This window comes from Nuphar pumila, chromosome 2, assembly GCF_984573655.1.
Source record: "Nuphar pumila chromosome 2, dmNupPumi1.hap1.1, whole genome shotgun sequence".
Taxonomy (NCBI): domain Eukaryota; kingdom Viridiplantae; phylum Streptophyta; class Magnoliopsida; order Nymphaeales; family Nymphaeaceae; genus Nuphar; species Nuphar pumila.
In genome coordinates, this window is record NC_143250.1 from 95,291,228 (window position 1) to 95,310,312 (window position 19,085).

The window sequence follows — 19,085 nt, forward strand, 5'->3', positions numbered from 1 at the left end:
TAATAATTTTAACACGTGTCATGTTCTATTGACACATAATATCTTTTAATTATTTTTTTGGCCAATTCAAAACGATTCACTTGAGTATCGGTATCGGGCGGATTCACCTGAATCTTTGGCGAAACGATACAGGGCTATACCAAGACAACATTGGTACTAACTATGGTAAAGCAACAGCAGCCCCATGGGCCATTGAGATTCGATCCCGAACCTACATGAATTACGTAATACCAAAAACGTGTACATACCATGAAGGCACAGCATAAAATATATACAAAAATCTAAAAAGTGGCTTTCATGGGGTTGATATCGTGATGTTTCTAAAATAGGCGTTATTGTAAAAATATCAAGATAATTTCAAGATTATATCGTTGTCTTTCAAAATATCGAATAGCAACTTTTGTAAATTTCTTGTGATCGAAGGGCAAAGTTTTCTACGATGACCAAGAAGTAAACCCTTGAATTTATTATTAGAAAAAGGGAAAAAAGAAGGAAAAAAACAGTGCAAAAAAAAAAAAAAGATCGGCTTTATTTAAAAAAAAAAATCCCTCCCTTTTTAGGGTCTAGGGTTTGGAGATCCGCCACTTTTGTGGAGAGAGGTTTTCCGGCGCCCGGAAAATGGTTTCCGAGGGGATGGAGAACGGGATGAGCCGGCCGATCGTCATCCACGACGACGACCCGACGGCCTTCAGCTCCGGTCGGAAAACAGCCCCTGTCGGCGGTTTTGTTGGCCAGAAGCTGTTTTCCGACGAACGGGAGCGGTACTTCCGCGGGCAGGGAGAGTTCCGGCGAGACGTCTTCTGCTCGGAGGAGGAGCGACGGAACGGTGCAGCCGGCGGCGTCCAGGAGGCCGGCAGGGAGTGGCGCCAGAGAGATCGTTCGGACGGTGACGACGACGACGATGTGGACGAAGACGATGCTGACGATGACGGGGAAGATGGCGAGGTGGAGGGTTTGGTAAACGCGAAGGGCGGGTGCGAACCAATCGCCGCCGGGGCGGCGGCCGGAAAGGATGGCGGCAAAGAGAACAATGTCAATGGTAGCAATAACAACGGTAGTGGTAACAGTAATAGTAGCGGTGGTAGTGTACAGAGTGGTTCCGAGAAGGTTCGTGAAGGGAATTTGGAGAGAGAGAATGGACGGAACAAAGGGAATTCGGAGAAACACCATCATTTTTTAGGTACGCCTTCTCTTTCCTTCGTTTTTGTTCCGATAATTTTATCTCATGACTCAGGCTATCATGATTAGTTTTTTGGGATAAATTTTGTTGTTGGATTGCTGAAAGAGTTTAAACTATTCAAAATTTCTTGATTTCTGGCATTGGAGCTTTCGTGTTTTTTGCTTGATGAGATTGATGCTTTTGTCTTGCTTGATTAAACTTTGTTGGTGTTGGGGTCTGGTGATTTACTTTCTTTAGGGATAAGGGGTTATTGTTGTTCTCTGTTTAAGTGTGATTCTCTATAGTGATCTCCATACTTTCTTCTTACTTGCATTAGTTTGCAGCAGAAAAGGGCTACCCAATTGGGATAAAATGCCTTCTTTAACGCCTCAAGATTTTCAACCCTTGAAAAAATATGAAAATTTAAAAACATTTTTTTATTAAAATTGTCAGCAAAAACATTTTAAAACACGGTTTGAAACCTCAACTTGTTACAATCCATACAAAAATCGATTATACTGAATTCAAATGCGGATAATATGACTCATTTAAGGTATTTCAATTTCAAACGAAAAGAGTGTTACAAAAGTCAAAACAATAGTAAAATGCATATGAATTCAGTGCCCGGGAAGGGAAATGATTGGCTCGTCGACGTTGTTGTAGCATCCTGCATCTGCCTCGCAGTTAAACCTGTAATCACCTGTATGCTCATAAAATGGGTCAGACTCATGAAAGCCTGGTAGGTCTACACCATAACACATGGTAATTTGTACCATGCTAATACATTGATAATAACACTATCCATTCAAGCAGATATTTATGAGATACATAAATTAGATAAACATACGTGATATATGTCATTCAAACAAAACACAATGCATTTAATCAGATATAATAATATATCCATGATGTACACCAATCATGGTATATATGTGTGATATATTTTAATCAGATAAAACACAACACAATCATTTGCTTCAAGACTAATTAGGTGTGATGTGTCATTCACTTAATATCTCTATAATTCATTTCAATCATACCATGCTCTACGGTTGATCCGAAATCAGCATTCAATAATGCTACAACAATTGGAATAAAGCTAAATCCATAGATTTGCAACTGGCTATCAAATAGCTTATTCGCTGATCACAGTCCATCTCATACAATATATTTAAACGGTTTAATCTTTCAGAAATTTACCGCGTTTTGGAAACAAGTTCTCCATTGGATTACCTGGTCTCAGAAACATACCTCCTCATAGGCTCGTCCTCGTCAGACTACCTGGTATTGGGTCAATACACCTTCACAGAATTGTCCTAACTAGATTTACCTAGTCTTGGACATGACCATCCTCACATAGATTCATCATAACCGGATTTATCTGGTTTTGGAATCATATATCCTCACAAAGATTCATTCTGGCTAGACTAGCCGATTTTGGATATGTAAAACTTCACAGGTTCACCCTTTTAGAAACAATTCCTCAACGAGCTTATTTTTATCAAGTGAATTCTCTTTGCCATTCCTGCTTAATCACAGCTGACCACTCGCATGGTTGATGACCACCAATTTGGGTACAAGCATGTACATATTCAACATGCATCACAACATAAATTAGAGTCATATTGTATTTCATTCATATAATCCTATGTTCAACCGGGTTTCGTGACCCATAGCTCCATTACGAGCTCCAACATACATTGCATGCATTAATCATATCATAATCTTGTTTTGATAATTACGACCTGTAGGTACTCACAAGACAACACATAGAAACAAGTGAGACTGTTTGAGGGTTTATTATTCTATGTATTTTGATACTTCGGACGACTAGCTGAATTTACTCCAATGAGGACGGTATAATGACCGAGATATAATTTTTCAAAGGCCACTTGTAATTGGGGGATGCATTCGAACTTCTTCACAAGTCAATGAGATCTACTACCTACGATAATATTTGGTAGTCCAGTCCCCTAACTCCGATGATTGGGGATGCCGATCCATTGTCATTCGAGGAGCATAGCTGTTAACAACTTGTCTATCGGAGTTTGTACCACTTATCCTCTCTCTTGACAGAACCAAAGGATGGATGAGTACGTCAGGTCTTGTTTTATCTGACAACTCATTAAATTTACTATGATCCTTTAAACCAAATCGAGCATCTTGCCTGTGAAGGTGATCATCTTTGTTCATGTGATTTTCTTCAACATAGTGCATTGTCGCAGTATGAGGTTATCATAAACCTCAGTCTATTTATCGTCATACTAGCATGTCTGATAGTACTACAACGATGAGAAAGATATTGGTTTCTCATAAGGAAATCCAAACACAACATTGAAAATCATGATATCCCATGCCTTAGGCCAGAGAATATTCGAGTCATTCCGGATACAGAAAAGAAGGACCTGACGTATGTACCACCAAAGGCTACGTAGTCGAAGCCTTTTTGTTATGTTGGTTCAAAGAGAAAACTCAGTTGCAAATTCACGAGTCATGCCAATCTCAACTTATTTTAAGGTTCGAACCAGGTTGGAAAGGTGTTTAGAAGAACACTCCAATGCTAGAGAGTTGTTCGATAAGTATGGATGCGATAACATTGATGCATGCCAACATGGGAACCTTGTTTTATACGTAGGATAAGCGGCGTATGTGAATGCTAAATATCGCGAATATGCGAACATAAAACACTTGTTTTATTTTTCGAGACATCGGAGCATGTGAACTTGAAATATCGTATGAAGTTTTTTTTAAAATTGAGTTACAGCAAGGATGCACAAATTTGCGTATTTAAATAGATACTGACATAATTTAAAGTAAGCAGGGGTACGCAAAACTATGTATTCAAAATAAATGCACGAGTAATTTGAAAATAGAATAAGACTACGCGAAACTGTGTACCCTATATAATTATATATGTATATAGGATACATGTATATTAAAGCAGAAGCATGTGCATATTACAGCCTGATGGCAAAGTAAATAGCGTAAAGCAGGGTCCGGTGTGCAAAACCACGCATCGGGCTAACTAAATTGCATAAACAAGGCTCGGTATACGAAACCGTACATCGGGCTAAGTAATTTATGTAAAGCAGGAGCTTGTGCAAGTTACAACGCGACAACAAAGTAAATAGCGTAAAGTAGGGCCCGATGTACGAAACCATACATCAGGCTAAGTAAATTGCGTAAAACTGGAGCCTGTGCATATTATAGCGCGACAACAAAGTAAATGACATAATTAAAAGGGAACAAGAATATGCAAAACTGCATCATTGAATTAAAAACGCACATTACAACCCTCCATTTTTTTCTTTCTTTTTCACTGCCGACAGGGACAGGGGGTGTCAACCCCTCACCGTGGAGGTGCAGGGAGGTGTTGACCCTCCCCTTACGGTGGTCCTTCGACCACCAGGAATGGAAGAGACAAGCGCAATGGTGCATGCCTTCACCACTACCATGTAAATGAGAAGAAGAAGAGGGTGTCTTGCACCCTCTCACTGTGAGCGAGAGCCACCGTTGCTGGTGGCTCTGGCTCTCTGATAGATCCAGGGACACTCGAGGTGTTGCTCGGGTGAAACATAAGGAGAAGAAGACAGGAAGAAACGAAGGAGGGAGCACAGGGTCGGGAGGCATTGCAGGAGGGTGTTCTGAGTTGGAGGAGCTGGCAGGTGTTGCCGTTGGTGTCACCGGCAGTGGCTACCAACGGTCCCCGCTCATTGGCTCAGGTGGGCTGGTCGTGCAACGGGGAGGTGGTGTGGAAGAGGGGCGTTTGGTGGAAAATGATAGACGTAGGAACCAGGTGATTGAGTGCCTGTCGAGCAACAATGGGGCTGCGATGGAGGTGGGTGATTGTGAGGGCGGTTTTCTAAAACTAGAGGAGGGGCGAGGGAGCAGGAGGGAGGCGGTAGGGGTGCCTGCCTCCTCCATTCGACATAGAAGGAGAAGGGGTGGCTGTCCGTCGGGTGCCTCCAACGGTTGGCGCAATAAGGAGGAGGGTGGTGGTGGTTCTGACCACCACCCACGGCAATGGAGGAGGTTGGGTGACCTCCATCGAGGTGGTGGCCAAAGAAGCATGAGGGGATTAGTTTTTCGTAGAAGGAAAAACCAAAAGAGGGTGGTACAAGGTTTTAAATGAGAAAACCTTAGGAGGGGAGTGGTTTAAACAACATACGGGGGAAGAGAGAGAGAGAGCTTGGTCAAGGGGTCAACTCCCTTGAAATTGGGAGTTCGACGCAGTGTTGTGAAAAGCATTGAGGCGTAGCGAGGAGCTCCACCAAAAATTGAGGCGAGGTATAAGCCTCAATTTTTTTTTGAAAACTTTTAAAAAATTATAAAAAAATATATCTAAAAATACAAATAAGTAACGAAATGCTTTATTGATGAAGTAACAACCAATAAGAAATAGAAAATCTCAAATAAGTACTAAAAAATATGAGATTAACATATAAAAGTAACTAATAAATTGATTACATAATTAAAAAACTAATTATATGATTGAAAAATATGTCCTATAAAGCAACAACCAATAAGCAATAGAAAATCTCAAATAAGTACTAAAAAATATGCAATTAACCTATAAAAGTTAAAAAATATGAGATTAACATATAAAAAGTAACTAAGAAACTTAGAAAATCTCAAATAAGTACTAAAAAATATGAGATTAACCTATAAAAGTTAAAAAATATGAGATTAACATATAAAAAGTAACTAAGAAACTAATTAAATATATCTTCTTCTTTCTTCTTCTTCTTCATGCCTCACGCCTCAGGTTGGCGCCTTTTGCGCCTCAAGGTGCATTTTTAATAACACTAGTTCGATGGGGAAGAGCACCAAAGTGAGTGATGATTATAAGGAAATGAAGTCCATAATTGAATCTTCAAATGATGCTCACAACCAATCTCACAAAAGAACCACGAAGGTTCACAAATAACATACACTCACAAGAACCACTAGGGTTCATACACTAAACTCAAAAAGAGTGCAAAGCAAATGGAAATAAAAAAGACTTTGATTCAAGTGGGAGAAAAACCACACTCAAGAATACAAAATAAGAGGGGAGAATCCCCTATTTATAATACAAGAGAATGAGAGGGAAGAGGGAGTTGTTGGGCCCCCAACGACTTTATTAAGAGCTGTTGGGAGTCCAACGACTCACTCTTCTTTGTGCTTTTTGACTTTGTGATTTTTGACTTTGGTCAAAAAGCACAAAGGCTAAAAAAAGTCTAAAAAGAAACTAAAAAAGTAACTATCCTAACCCTAACTGGACTATGTAACTAAACTAAAAAAAGATTACATATGAGGGATGTATTACATATGAGATAAGCTCTGAGATTATAAATGATAGTTTTCTTTTAACACTCCTCCTAAAACTTACGGTTGAATAACCGAAAGTTTGTCCAAGAGAAAGTAAAATCGAGGAGCCGCGAGAGGTTTGGTAAATAAATCTGCCAGTTGATATTCTGAGGAGACATATGGAAGATCAATGGTGTCGTGTAAGAATTCCTCTCGTATGTAGTGACAATCCATCTCGATATGCTTAGTTTGTTCATGGAATGTTCGGTTGCTGACAATGTAAATAGAACTTTTGTTGTCGCAGCACAGTCGTGATGCTCCTGTACACATAACTCCTGTGTCTTGAAGCAATCGCCTTAGCCAAACTACTTCCATGGTGGTTGTAGCCATGGCTCTGTACTCGGCTTCTGTTGATGAAAGAGAGACCTTTTGTTGCTTCTTGCACCTTTATGAAATCAAAGATTCACCTGAAAACACACAAAACTAGTAGTTGAGTGTCGATCATTAGGATCACCTCCCCAATCTGCATCAGTATAAGCAGTTAATTCTAACGAGGAAGAAGCAGATAAAAAAACTTCTATAAAGATGAAAGTTTTATTGTATCTAATAATGCATAAAACAACTCTCATATGAACAGAAGTAGGCGCATGCTGGAATTGACTTGCGGTATGGACAACATGCGCAATGTCGGGTCTGGTAATAGAGGGATAAGACAACGCCCCAACAAGTTGTCTGTAAGGTGTAGGATTTTCCAATGACTCTCCCTCATTAATCTTCATTTTGATGTTCACCACTTCAGGAGTGTCAACCTGTTTTTCATCAGAGATACCAGACCTGTCAATAATATCCAGGGCAAATTTAGACTGAGTTAACAAATAACCTCTAGAGGAATAAGCAAATTCTATACCAAGGAAAAAGTTTAAGAATCCCAAATCACTCATTTCGAAATGTGTTTTGAGATTTTTTTTGATATTGTTAGAGCCCTGTTTATCACTTCCTGTGATGATCATGTCGTTCACATAGAGGAGAAGAATAATAATACCTGCATCAGAATTCTTAACAAATAAAGCTGTATCAGTAAGACAAGATTGAAAACCAAAATCAAGCATAACTTGACTGAATTTGTCATACCACGCCTTTGGGGCTTGCTTAAGGCCATACAAAGCTTTATGTAAACGAAGAGCTTTCCCTTGAGGGATCTCAATGCCAGTAGGTGGTTCCATATATACTTCTTCAGCTAGGCTTCTATTGAGAAAATCATTCTTTACATCCATCTGGTATATATGCCATTTCTTTACAGAGGCAAGAGCAATTAAGATCCTAACTGTGGTCATTCTGGCGATTGGTTCAAAGGTTTCTTCGTAGTCTATTCCATATTCTTGAGAATAGCCTTTGACAATTAGTCGAACTTTAAACCTCTCAAGAGTACCATCACTCTTGGTCTTAACTTTGTATACCCATCAACATCCTATGAGCTTTTTACCTAGCATAATATCTTGAATAGACCACGTATTTGCCTTTTTTAATGCATTTAACTATGTTGTCATAGCTTCAACCCATTCAGGGTGTTCTTTTGTTGTATCATAATTAGAAGGTTCTGTGTAGGAGTATATTAAAGCGATGTAAGCTTGATGTTTTGGTGAGAAAGACTCACAGGATACAAATTTTCTTGGAACCTTTGACACCCTAGATGATCTCCTGGTTACTATTTGATCTTGTGCTTTAGTATATTTTTCTAGAGCACAAGGTTGTTTAGAGTTGCCCCGTCTGGAGTATTGAATACAACCTTGATTATCATGAGATGATTCAGTACTTACTATGTCATTTTGATCTTCTAGATCAATATCGCTTTCACTGATCTTTGGAGCTAAGTCCAATAGGAAAGAGTACTCATCTATTTCTCTAGAGTTCTTGACTTCAAAAAAACTTTCTTTTTCAAGAAAAGATACATTCCTTGACACATAACTTTCTAGTTTTGACATCAAAACATCTATAAGCTTTTTGATGGTTTGCGTAGCCAAGAAACGCACACGGAATAGCACGAGGAGAGAGTTTGTCATTTTTGTTAGAGAAAACAAAACATTTACACCTAAATACCCTTAATCTTGAATAATCTGGGATTTGTTTGAAAAGTTTTTTAATAGGAGATATATTGTTTAGCGAAGATGATGGCATTCTATTAATGAGATATACTGCAGTTAGAGTAGCTTCGGCTCAATTTTTTTTGGTACTTTGTGAGTAATGAGTAGAGTTCTTGTTGTTTCTATAACATGTCTATGCTTTCTTTTTGCTAAACCATTTTGTTGTGGAGTATAGGGACATGACCTTTGATGTGTAATTCCATGCAAATTCAAATAGTCTTTAAATTCTTTTGATAAATACTTTCCCCCTCAATCAGTGCGAAAAATGGAAATATCATCTTTAAACTGATTTTTAACTAAGTTGTGAAATATTTGAAAGTGTAAGAAAACCTGAGACTTATGTTTGAGAAAATAAATCCAAGCATGCCTTATAAAGTCATCTACGAAGATGACATATGTAAAACCTCCTTCGGATATGACAGGTGCAGGGCCCCATACATCTGAATGAACTAACTCAAGTGGTCGAGAAGAGACAAAATTTCTTTCTTGAAAGGGTAATTTCTTCATTTTTCCAAGAATGCATTCTTCACATTTAAAGGTCTCAAAATTACAAAAATGTTCCATCTTTGGAAAAAACTGAATCTTGGATATACTAGGATAGTCAAGTCTCTTGTGCCATAGATCCAAGTCCATTTTTTGAACATTACAACATAAATCATTCTTGGGAATTTTAAAAAAATCCATGTAATATAGGCCTCCTTCTCTATGGCCTTCTCAAGTCAGTTTCCCTAACTGGTGATCCTGCACTCGACAACCACAAGAGGAGAAGAAAATGTTATATCCATGGTCAGATAATTGAGAAATAGATAAGAAATTGAGGTTTAACTTAGGGATATATCTAATTTTTGGAATGTAAAAACTTTTTGGGTCTTTGAAATTATTTTCAAAATTCCCTATTCCTTTGATTTCAAGTGATGTCCCATCAGCGGTAAAAACATTTGACTCATTTGAGTTATGGCCATTCAGATAATATGTTTATATTTGGTGTCATGTGAAAGGAGGCACCTGAATCAAGAAGCCAAGGAGATTTACCTAGATCAGAAGTGCTAACGGAAGAGACTGTGGCTCCAGCTGATGAAGATGCTCCCTTGAGTAGTGGTTGAAGTGCCTTCACCAATTGAGCTAAAGACATATTTCCAATGGAAGATTCATTTGATTCTTGTGGAGGTCCGACAGAGGCAATCTTTTTCTCATAAGGTCTCTTCAATTTTGGACAATGAGTTTTCACATGTCCTGGTTCACGGCAATAATAACAAATATTTTTTTTTTCTCGGATTCATTTCCTTGCCTTTCATCATTTGTCCTTCCGTAGTTTGGAGGTTTGTATGTTCGAACATGATTTCCTGGTCTGGATATGGCAAGAACCAAGTCATCATCACACTTGGTGATTCTACTCTTGAGTCTATTTTCTTTCATACTTAGCTCTTCTATGGTGTCTTCTATCGAAGGCACCTTCCTTCGATGAAGAATAATGGACTTAGTAGATTTGAACTCCGGTCTTAATCCGTTAATAAATTAGAAAAAGTGCTCCACATTTATTTGGTTTTGGCAGAGTTCTATATCTTGTGGGCAATGCCACTTCGGTTCAAGAAGTGCCAACTCTTCCCATAACTTCGATAAACCATTATAATGTTCTCTAATATTCTTGTCTTCTTGAATCATATTTCTAACTTTGATTTGTAAGTTGCACGCATGTGCAATATCTTTAAAAGAATACATTCTCTTAAGATAATCCCAAGCATCATTGACATGCTCAAATTTTACAAGGCTTGAGCATTTTTTGATGTCCACGTTAGATATGAGCCAAGACATAATCTTGGCATGTCCCATTCTCCATTCTTTTCATTTTTTTTTCGTAAGTCGCAATAGCTTTAATTTTTTCCACTTCTGTGAGGGGAATTTTTATCTCTCCTTCTATCTTTGTGAGAATTAGTGTAGGTTCCAAATCGGTCTCATCCACTAATCCCCACAAACCCTTTCCCCATATAAGATGCGTCATGATAGAAGCCCATGTAACATAGTTTGAGTCGTTTAGTTTGATGGGCTTAATGGTGACATTATCGTTGTCATCCATTTTACAAGTATTGAGAAAAGAAATGACTAGGAGAAGAGTAAAGAAGAATATGGGAAAAGAGAGGACCAAAGGCAATGTTACTCCACCACAGATGATGTGCACAAGAATTCCTCCAATTTCCCAAGCTTTCATACGATCACCACTTGTAAAGAACTTCATCTCTTTCTTTCAAAAAAGAAATTGCGAATGCCATGCTTCCCAATGCTCCAAGAAACCTTAGCTTGATCACTCTAATGACTCTGATACCATGTAAGGAAATGAAGTCCACAATTGAATCTTCAAATGATGCTCACAACCAATCTCACAAAAGAACCACGAAGGTTCACAAATAACATACACTCACAAGAACCACTAGGGTTCATACACCAAACTCAAAAAGAGTGCAAAGCAAATGAAAATAAAAATGACTTTGATTCAAGTGGGAGAAAACCACACTCAAGAATACAAAATAAGAGGGAAGAATCCCCTATTTATAATACAAGAGAATGAGACGGAAGAGGGAGTCGTTGGGCTCCCAACGACTCTATTAAGAGCTCTTGGGAGTCTAACGACTCACTCTTCTTTGTGCTTTTTGACTTTGGTCAAAAATCACAAAGGCTAAAAAAAGTCTAAAAAGAAACTAAAAAAGTAACTATCCTAACCCTAACTAGACTATGTAACTAAACTAAAAAAAGATTACATATGAGGGATGTATTACATATGAGATTACAAATGATAGTTTTCTTTTAACAATGATATGCGACGAACGGCTGAGGGCGAGTGATGGGATGCGATTGGTTGGGTTTGGATTCAATTGGATCCAAACCCCACTCATTGTGGGTTATGGGTATTCAATTGGATCCAAAATACCTTAGTGGGATCCATTTGAGTTTTTAAATAGATCCAAAACACTTTCTACTTTAGAGAGAGATCCATTTGGGTCTCAAATGGATCCAAATCCCTTTGGTGACTGGTTTAAACCCTGATATGGGTTTAAACCTATGTCACAGGGATTCGGCTAGCAGGGTGCCGCACCCGCATCGCGTCACGTCGACGCGGGTGCGGCACTGGGTGCGGTCAACGCACCCAGGGTCATTTTGGTCTAATTTTTTGGACTTAAAAAAATTTTTTTTTGCCAAGAAAATTTTTTTGTCCTATATGTCACAGGGATTCTCCAACTAGGTGCCGCACCTGCACCCGATGTGGTCAACCTGACCCTGGGTGCAGTCAACGCACCCAGGGTCATTTATGTCCAACTTTTGGACTTTATATATATATATATATATATATATATATATATATATATATATATATAATTTTTTATATTTTTGCCGCACCCCCGCACCCGGGTTTTTTGGAAGTGCCACATCCCCGCACGCACCCGCACTCGCACCTGCACCCATGTGACATAGGTTTAAACCCTACCCAAATTCATTTGGGTTGATCAATCTGGATCTTTCCTGAGATTCAGATCCCGATAGTTCATTTTACACATCTTGAATTTTCCAATTAAATGTTTAAATAGATATAATTGCCAAATATTTGAAATTCACTGATTTTCATAAAATCAACGATCAAATAATCTTAATCAAATACTGAGATATTATTGATAAGTAATTGCCAATTAATTATCCAGGAAATACCTGAATAATTCTTGTTAAAGTCCCAGAAAATTTGTGGGTATTACACCTTCCTTTTGTTTATTTGTATTTTTGGCGATTTTCTTTTCGGGATGATGGGTTGTTGCTGTTCTCTGTTCAAGAGTGGTTCTCTAGCGTGATTTCCATACTTTCTCTCGAGTTGCATTAGTTTGAAGCAGAAAAGGAGCTACCGAAGCATGACCAAGTGCCTTGCCTGCGATGATGGATTCCTAGTCTGTCCCCTTCTGCCATATGTTGCTAGGGACATTTATCGTTTTTCTTTTTGAAATGGTTTTGTAAGAGATTGTCGGACCATGCTAAAAGGCACTGGTTTGGATGGCAAAGATTACTCTTCCGGTGTCTTAAGCGTCGCTATTGGTGTATGCCGTGCAAGAAGATCTTTGCTCACAACCATTGTCCGATACAGTTGGCAGTGCTGCAGTTATAAAGTATTCTGCCGTATTGTAGCCTTTACGCCCATTAGTGCTAAAGGGACTACCTATTGTTGACTTTTTTTTTATACAGTGAGGGTTGTCAGGTAGAATTTAGTGTCATCTTCTTGTTGACTCTTTCCACTTTGGTTATTTCTGTTAGTTCAGGGATTTTGAATGAATTATCTCCTGGTTGCTTAGATGAAGGATTCTACTGTCTATTATCATGTTCAATTTCTTCTTGTTGATGGCATTCATCTTCAACACTGGTTATGTATGTTTATAAGTGTGGCTTTGTGGCTTATATATATAGTAGTGTGTAGGTGCTTAACCCATGCTTAATTGCGCTGACCGTCCATCACAGGCATTGATGGACGGCCAGCACGCAAAAACAATGTGCCATAATTGCGCTGACCGTCCATCACAGGCATTGATCAAAGTTCTCACCTTCGCACGCAAGAATGTGTATAAGTGAATATTCAAACTCAAACACTTTACCTGTCATAATGTGCCATCAGAGGCATGGGTAGCTGAGGCAATCACTAGATTGAAAGGTGTCACCTTACTCTAGTACAAATGACTTGACATCATACATAGCAAACCCTCATAGGATGATTTTGTCAAGTGAATCATGGAATGATTCAGCCCCCACGATATTGGTCAATCACCACGTGGAGTTAAAGAATCTGAAGCAACGGAGAAGCCTGGATGACTACTAGGTAGAGTTTGAGAACTTGTGTACACTACTACCCCTAGTCAATGATAAGACCTTGTTTGGGTCTTATGTTAGTGGGCTACGAGAGAAACTTTATATAAAGGTCCTAGAAGCAACAGTACAGACTTCAGAGGAGTCTTATAGCATGTTCAAGCTTCATGATGAAAAGCAAAGGCGATTCCAAGTGATACAGAAGCTGAATCGGCCAACCGATCCCCGTGATTGCTCTTTGTAGTGAATCACAAGTGTGCAACGTGAAAAATGCCTTAAAAAAAGTCTATGCATTAATTGTAATGAGAAGTGGTTTAGGGGCTACACAAAGCGCTACATCATTCAAGTGGTAGAATCAGACTCTAAAGGAGATGATCTATCAAACAAGGAGGGCCTTGCCATATGGTCTCCTACCTTGTACTCTGGGTCACATCTATTTCCAATACCATGTGGATATGTAACTTTCTAGGCACCTAGGAGGTGGTCATACTTACTGATACTCTTAGCACCCACAACATCATCCACAAGGGTGTAGTTCAGGAAATCGGGTGCAAAATTAAAAAGCACCCTAGTTTTGATGTAATGAATGGAAATAGATCACACCATTAGTTCATGAGGGTCTACCCGAATGTATATTTGTAGCTCTAAAATGTGAAGTTTGTGTTGGACCTACACGCCCTACTCATCCATGGTGTGGACATGGTCCTAGGTATGCAGTGGCTACAAATATTGGGTGAGGTGGTCTAAAACTTCTCCATAATGGAGATGTCATTCTATATGGACAAAAAGGCGGTCATACCTATTGCCATCAGATTTCCAGTGATAAAGAAGATGTAGCCAAGAAGGGCATTAAAATTGTCTCAGGCATCCAATATGTCTATTTGTTTACTGCCCAAGCGGTAGAGCTGAATTTTGCCCTAAATTTCATTAATGTCCCCACTGAGTGAGCCGAGTGTTCAGGTTGCTAGAACCTCAAATACTCATTGAAAGATGCACAATTGATAATCTTTAACTCGGGTGGTGCGACAATTCAGAGAGTCGTGGTCGCTACTTTGGGGGTAAGGTGGTACGGAGCGTGGTGATCAGTTACGACATAAATTTTAGAAGATGGTACATATCCGAGCTCTAGGATCTACACAGTAGGTCAGCCTCAGGATACTGTGTTTTCATTGGCTTAAATCTTGTCTCCTGGAGCAGTAGGAAACAAAAGGCCATAGCTACGTCGAGCACAAAAGCTGAATATAGATCAATGGCAGCTGCTACATCCGAAGTAACATGGATCAGACACCTGCTGACAGAAGTAGGAGAATCGATTTTTAAAAGCGTTCTCTTGTGTGACAATCAAAGTGCTATCAACATGTTATTCAATCCTATCTACCATAGTCGTGCTAAGCATATTGAAATTGACCAACATTTTGTAAGACAGAAGGTCGAACAAAAGGAAATTGAACTAGAATACGTTCGGACTGCTGATCAAGTTGCTGACTTGTTTACAAAAGGACTTATCAAGGATAGATTTTGGATGTTAAAGGGCAAGTTGTTCATGGTTCAAAACCATGTACAACTTGAGGGAGGGTGAAAATACGTCGTCATTCACGACCGGACCCAATTCATTTTATTTTATTTAAACACATGCTCATTAATGGCATGTTGTAATTTTAATATTTTATGTAATGGGTATTTTCATACCCTAATTTCTGTACATGTGTATACTTAATGAAATGCAAGAACCGCAGGCCCTATTGGGTTTTCCTCTGCAGCCATCGGAGCCTCTCTCTCCTCCCTCATCGTTTTCTGACAGGACGGTCAGCGTGATTAAGCATGGGTTGAGCACCGACGCATTTTCCTATATATATATATACATACAGAGAGAGAGGTATAGGCGATATTTTGTAAATATAGTGATAATGGGCTGCCGAAGCAGGGAAGGGAGCTGCTATTTTGGCATTTTGGTTGGGAAGAGGGATTTGAGGGGAAGAGGAGTCTATTTTTCCTCGAATATCTAATATGTTAGTTGTCTTCTTGTTGCATGCTTTGCTTACACATGATTTATGGATTTCTTTATTTGTTTTTCTTTTTGTTTTTGTTGCAGTTTGTTCACATATTCATTTTTATTTTGATGTGGCAGGCATCAGTAGAGAAGGTCTGGTTAAGGATTCTAGTATTCACTCTACAAACAGTGCTATAGGGGGTTTAAATGAATGCCGACCAGGTAGACTTGATGATTGTAGTTCAACACGCTATGACAATGCAGTTACACTTGCTGAACTAGATGGTTACTATCCACATATTTTGCAAGGAACCAACACACCTATAGCGCACAAGGGAACAGGAGGGGAGAATGGATGTGGATTCAGTGGAAGAAAAGATGCTCCTTTGTCAAGTGAACCAGGGGATTCTCTGAGGGCTATTCTTTCTGATCCGCTCACGTAAGTCCAGCACTGTGTTTTCTCTAACACTAGTGGGTTTTCCTCTCCACTAATTGATTTCAGGATTCTTATGACTTAACCTTTTGATAGAAGGCTTCATGCCTATGTGTTCAGTGATTTATGTCATCTTTTAAAATTTGGTTATTAACATGGTGGACACATCTAATAGTCTTAATTAAACAAACATGGGGGAGATGTTAAAGTCTTGTTTTTTTCTTTATCACAAGGACAATTTCTATTGCAGAATGTTGTGAAATTGTTGAGTCATGTTAAAATGTTTCACATCAAGTTTTTTGTTAATCTCTACTCTCCAGATGCCAAACTTCCTGAAACCTCTGGAAGGAAAATGCAATAACATGCGAGTATTAATAGTTTGATCTGCTGATCTCTGCTTGGACCACCAACATGTAATAACACATTTAATGTCAATTAGGTCGCTTGCATTTGCTCGAATATCGCTCGAGCTTGCTGTGTATGCTTGCAGGTTGCTTGGAGATCCGTATGTGGTGCCTCATCAACTTCTGAGAGGTTTTTTCTTGAGATAACCCTTTATAGGTTCAGTTGGAATTGTGGGAATCAGATACGGTCTGAGGCGCAATGGCTTGGACCAGGCCATTTGCTATAGCTTCTCATTTCAAATAAAAGATAGATTTAGCTCATAACATTTGTATAATCTACAGTCAAGGTCGATTTATTTGGGCTATCCTTTAACTGTGGTTCAATAATTCTGATACATGTTAAGTTTTGTAGTCAAACCCATTAGACTAACTTTGGGAGCGTAATGTGTGGATTTCATATTGCTGCAAGTTCATGAACATGAACTGCAGTCTACAAAGAGTATTGGAGAATGTGTTCATATTTTCATTTTGTGGTAATTGCTAGTTCTTTATGCTAATGCTAGGACTGCATTTTTAGAAAATGTGAGACAAAATTGAAGGATTCTTGTTTTTGTTTCTGCAAGAAGTGCTCCTCACTCTGCTGGGAATATGTTATGGTTTCTTATATTGATCCAAGGTCCAGTATTGTGTATATGTGATCTGGTACCTGCTTCTGATTCCAATAGCAGAAAAGCATTCCTGGTATGATTGTGGGATGAAAGTTATGGCATGAACAAGGGGTGACAGGGACAGCAAGAATTATTATCTGGGGAGTTCCAAATGCTCTACAGATGCACTGTCATTCCCTTGATTTGGAAAATAGCCATGTTGTACCAACTATGCCATGTTCCAACAACTGCACCTATGCACAATAGCCTGTTCTACACCATAAGAGATTCTAGGCTAGGATAAGATGAGATGAAAGAACAATTAGAGAAGTTGACAACAAAGGGCGTTTCTAATATTCACTAGAATGTGCTGAATAAATCACTAAAACAGTAAATGTCAAGCAATTATCAAGGATGTTTGTGTAAATCTGTATTTTAGATGTATACTGTTGAGAATAGGTGGTTTTTTAGGTTAAGTTATTCTTTATTAGAGGTTTTCTGAAATATTTTTTTTATAAGGACTTAGATGTAATTTCTCAGTTTTTGCCTCTCTCTCTATTTAATATAGAGAGAAGCCCTAATCGTGGTTAACGAGTTCTATTGTGCAGTTTCTCTCTTCCTCTCTCTCTCTCTCTCTACACACACAGGTGGCTGTATATCTCTTCTCATTTTACATGGTATCAGAGCTTCCGATCGTGGGATTGTGATTGTGATCGTGGGAGCGTGATCAACAGGAACTGGTTGATTGGGCGCGTGGATCGTGATCAAGATCGTGGAATCGTGATCGTGGGAGCGTGATCAACAGAAAAATCTTCCTACGACTTCTTAAAAATCAGGTTTGAATCTGGTTGATTGGGGGAAGATCTGATAACATATCTGGGATGTTACCCAGATCTGTCGTCAGATCTAAGGAGAAGATCTAGATCTGTTCTCCTCGTCGGGATCTCATGCTGCGACCTAGTGTTGCCGAGTCCAGTTCCTGCTATGACGTGAATTTTTTTTTGGGGTTCGTGAGTGGTCGAAGGGTGTTCCTGCTGTTTGGGAGCAGCACAAATCTTCATTTTCTGTGTTGCCGTGATTGCTGAGTTCTCTCCTGGTCGAAGGGTGTTCCTGCTGTTTGGGAACAACAAAAATCTTCATTTTCTGTGTTGCCGTGAATACAGATCCGTGATTGCTGAGTTCTCTTCTGGTCGAAGGGTGTTCCTGCTGTTTGGGAACAACAAAAATCTTCATTTTCTGTGTTGCCGTGATTGGTGAGTTCTTCCCTGTGCTGATTGCGGGAAATCAGAATCCTGTGCTGATTGCTTGTGATCGAAATATACTTGATCTGTCTAACTGTGCCCTGAAGATTTACTGGATGTCGTGACTTACATGTTGGAGAACAGCAGGTGTAGTGAATATTAGTTTTTTTTTTTGCGACTGCATTCTATCATTTGTCGTGATGTGGTTGGGTGCAGCAATGTTTGTGACTGTGGTATCAACAACAACTGAATTTTTTTTGGAAGCATGGTAGCTTAAGGTATTCTTCTGTCGTGGAAAATAGCAGGTGTGATATCCTGCTGTGTTGATTTTTTGTTTTATGTGTGGGCTGCTGGTTGTTGTGGAAACAGCAGGTGTGATTTTCTGATGAGTTGGTAAATTCCTCTTGAATACTTGTTGTTCAAGTGAGGTAATTATTCTTTTTTGGTTCACATATTCAATATGGCTGAAACTTCGAAATGTGATTCCAAAATGGAACACATTGGGGAGTATAAGGCTTTTGCCAACCCCTTCTCGTATGGCTCTTCCGTAAGGTTGAATGAAACCAACTATGCCAGGTGGTCCAGAACTTTTATGATGTCAGTATCTGGACATCGTCGAAAACATATTTTGTTGGAAGTCGAACCCACTGAGAAATTGGGAAAATATGCTACTTGGGATGAAGATAATGACATAATTATGTCTTGGATCATGAATAGTGTCGAACCCCTTATTGCAGATGGATTGATCTACTATAATACAGCCAAACTGATGTGGGACAATCTCCGTGATACATACTCACAAGAAACGAATGTTAGTCGTATCTTGCAAGTTGAACAGGAAATATATAACTTGCAACAGGGAGATCAGACCTTGGCCCAGTACTATGCCTCTGTCAAAGCTGCGTTTGAAAGACTTAATGCTCACCGGCCTCTGTGTTGCTCGAAGCAAAATGATCATCAAGAACAAACCATGGTTGCTCGTTTTCTTACAGGTCTCTCTTCAGATTTTTC

At 39.1% G+C, this 19,085-nt stretch overlaps 1 protein-coding gene across 6 annotated transcripts in view; it reads left to right on the top strand.

Moving 5' to 3' along the window:
* Positions 1–573: 573 nt before the first annotated feature.
* The window catches only part of LOC149846223 (uncharacterized), a 46,540-nt gene continuing 28,028 nt past the window's right edge, over positions 574–19,085 (top strand). For 5 of the 6 annotated variants that reach the window (XM_089997887.1, XM_089997890.1, XM_089997888.1 and 2 more), the window contains exons 1-2: positions 574–1,180; positions 15,548–15,848. In XM_089997887.1, the coding sequence (XP_089854013.1) occupies positions 619–1,180; positions 15,548–15,848 (863 nt within the window). In that variant the 5' untranslated portion in view covers positions 574–618. The remainder of the gene's footprint in view (positions 1,181–15,547; positions 15,849–19,085) is intronic. The other variant, XM_089997889.1, reaches the window with a different exon arrangement.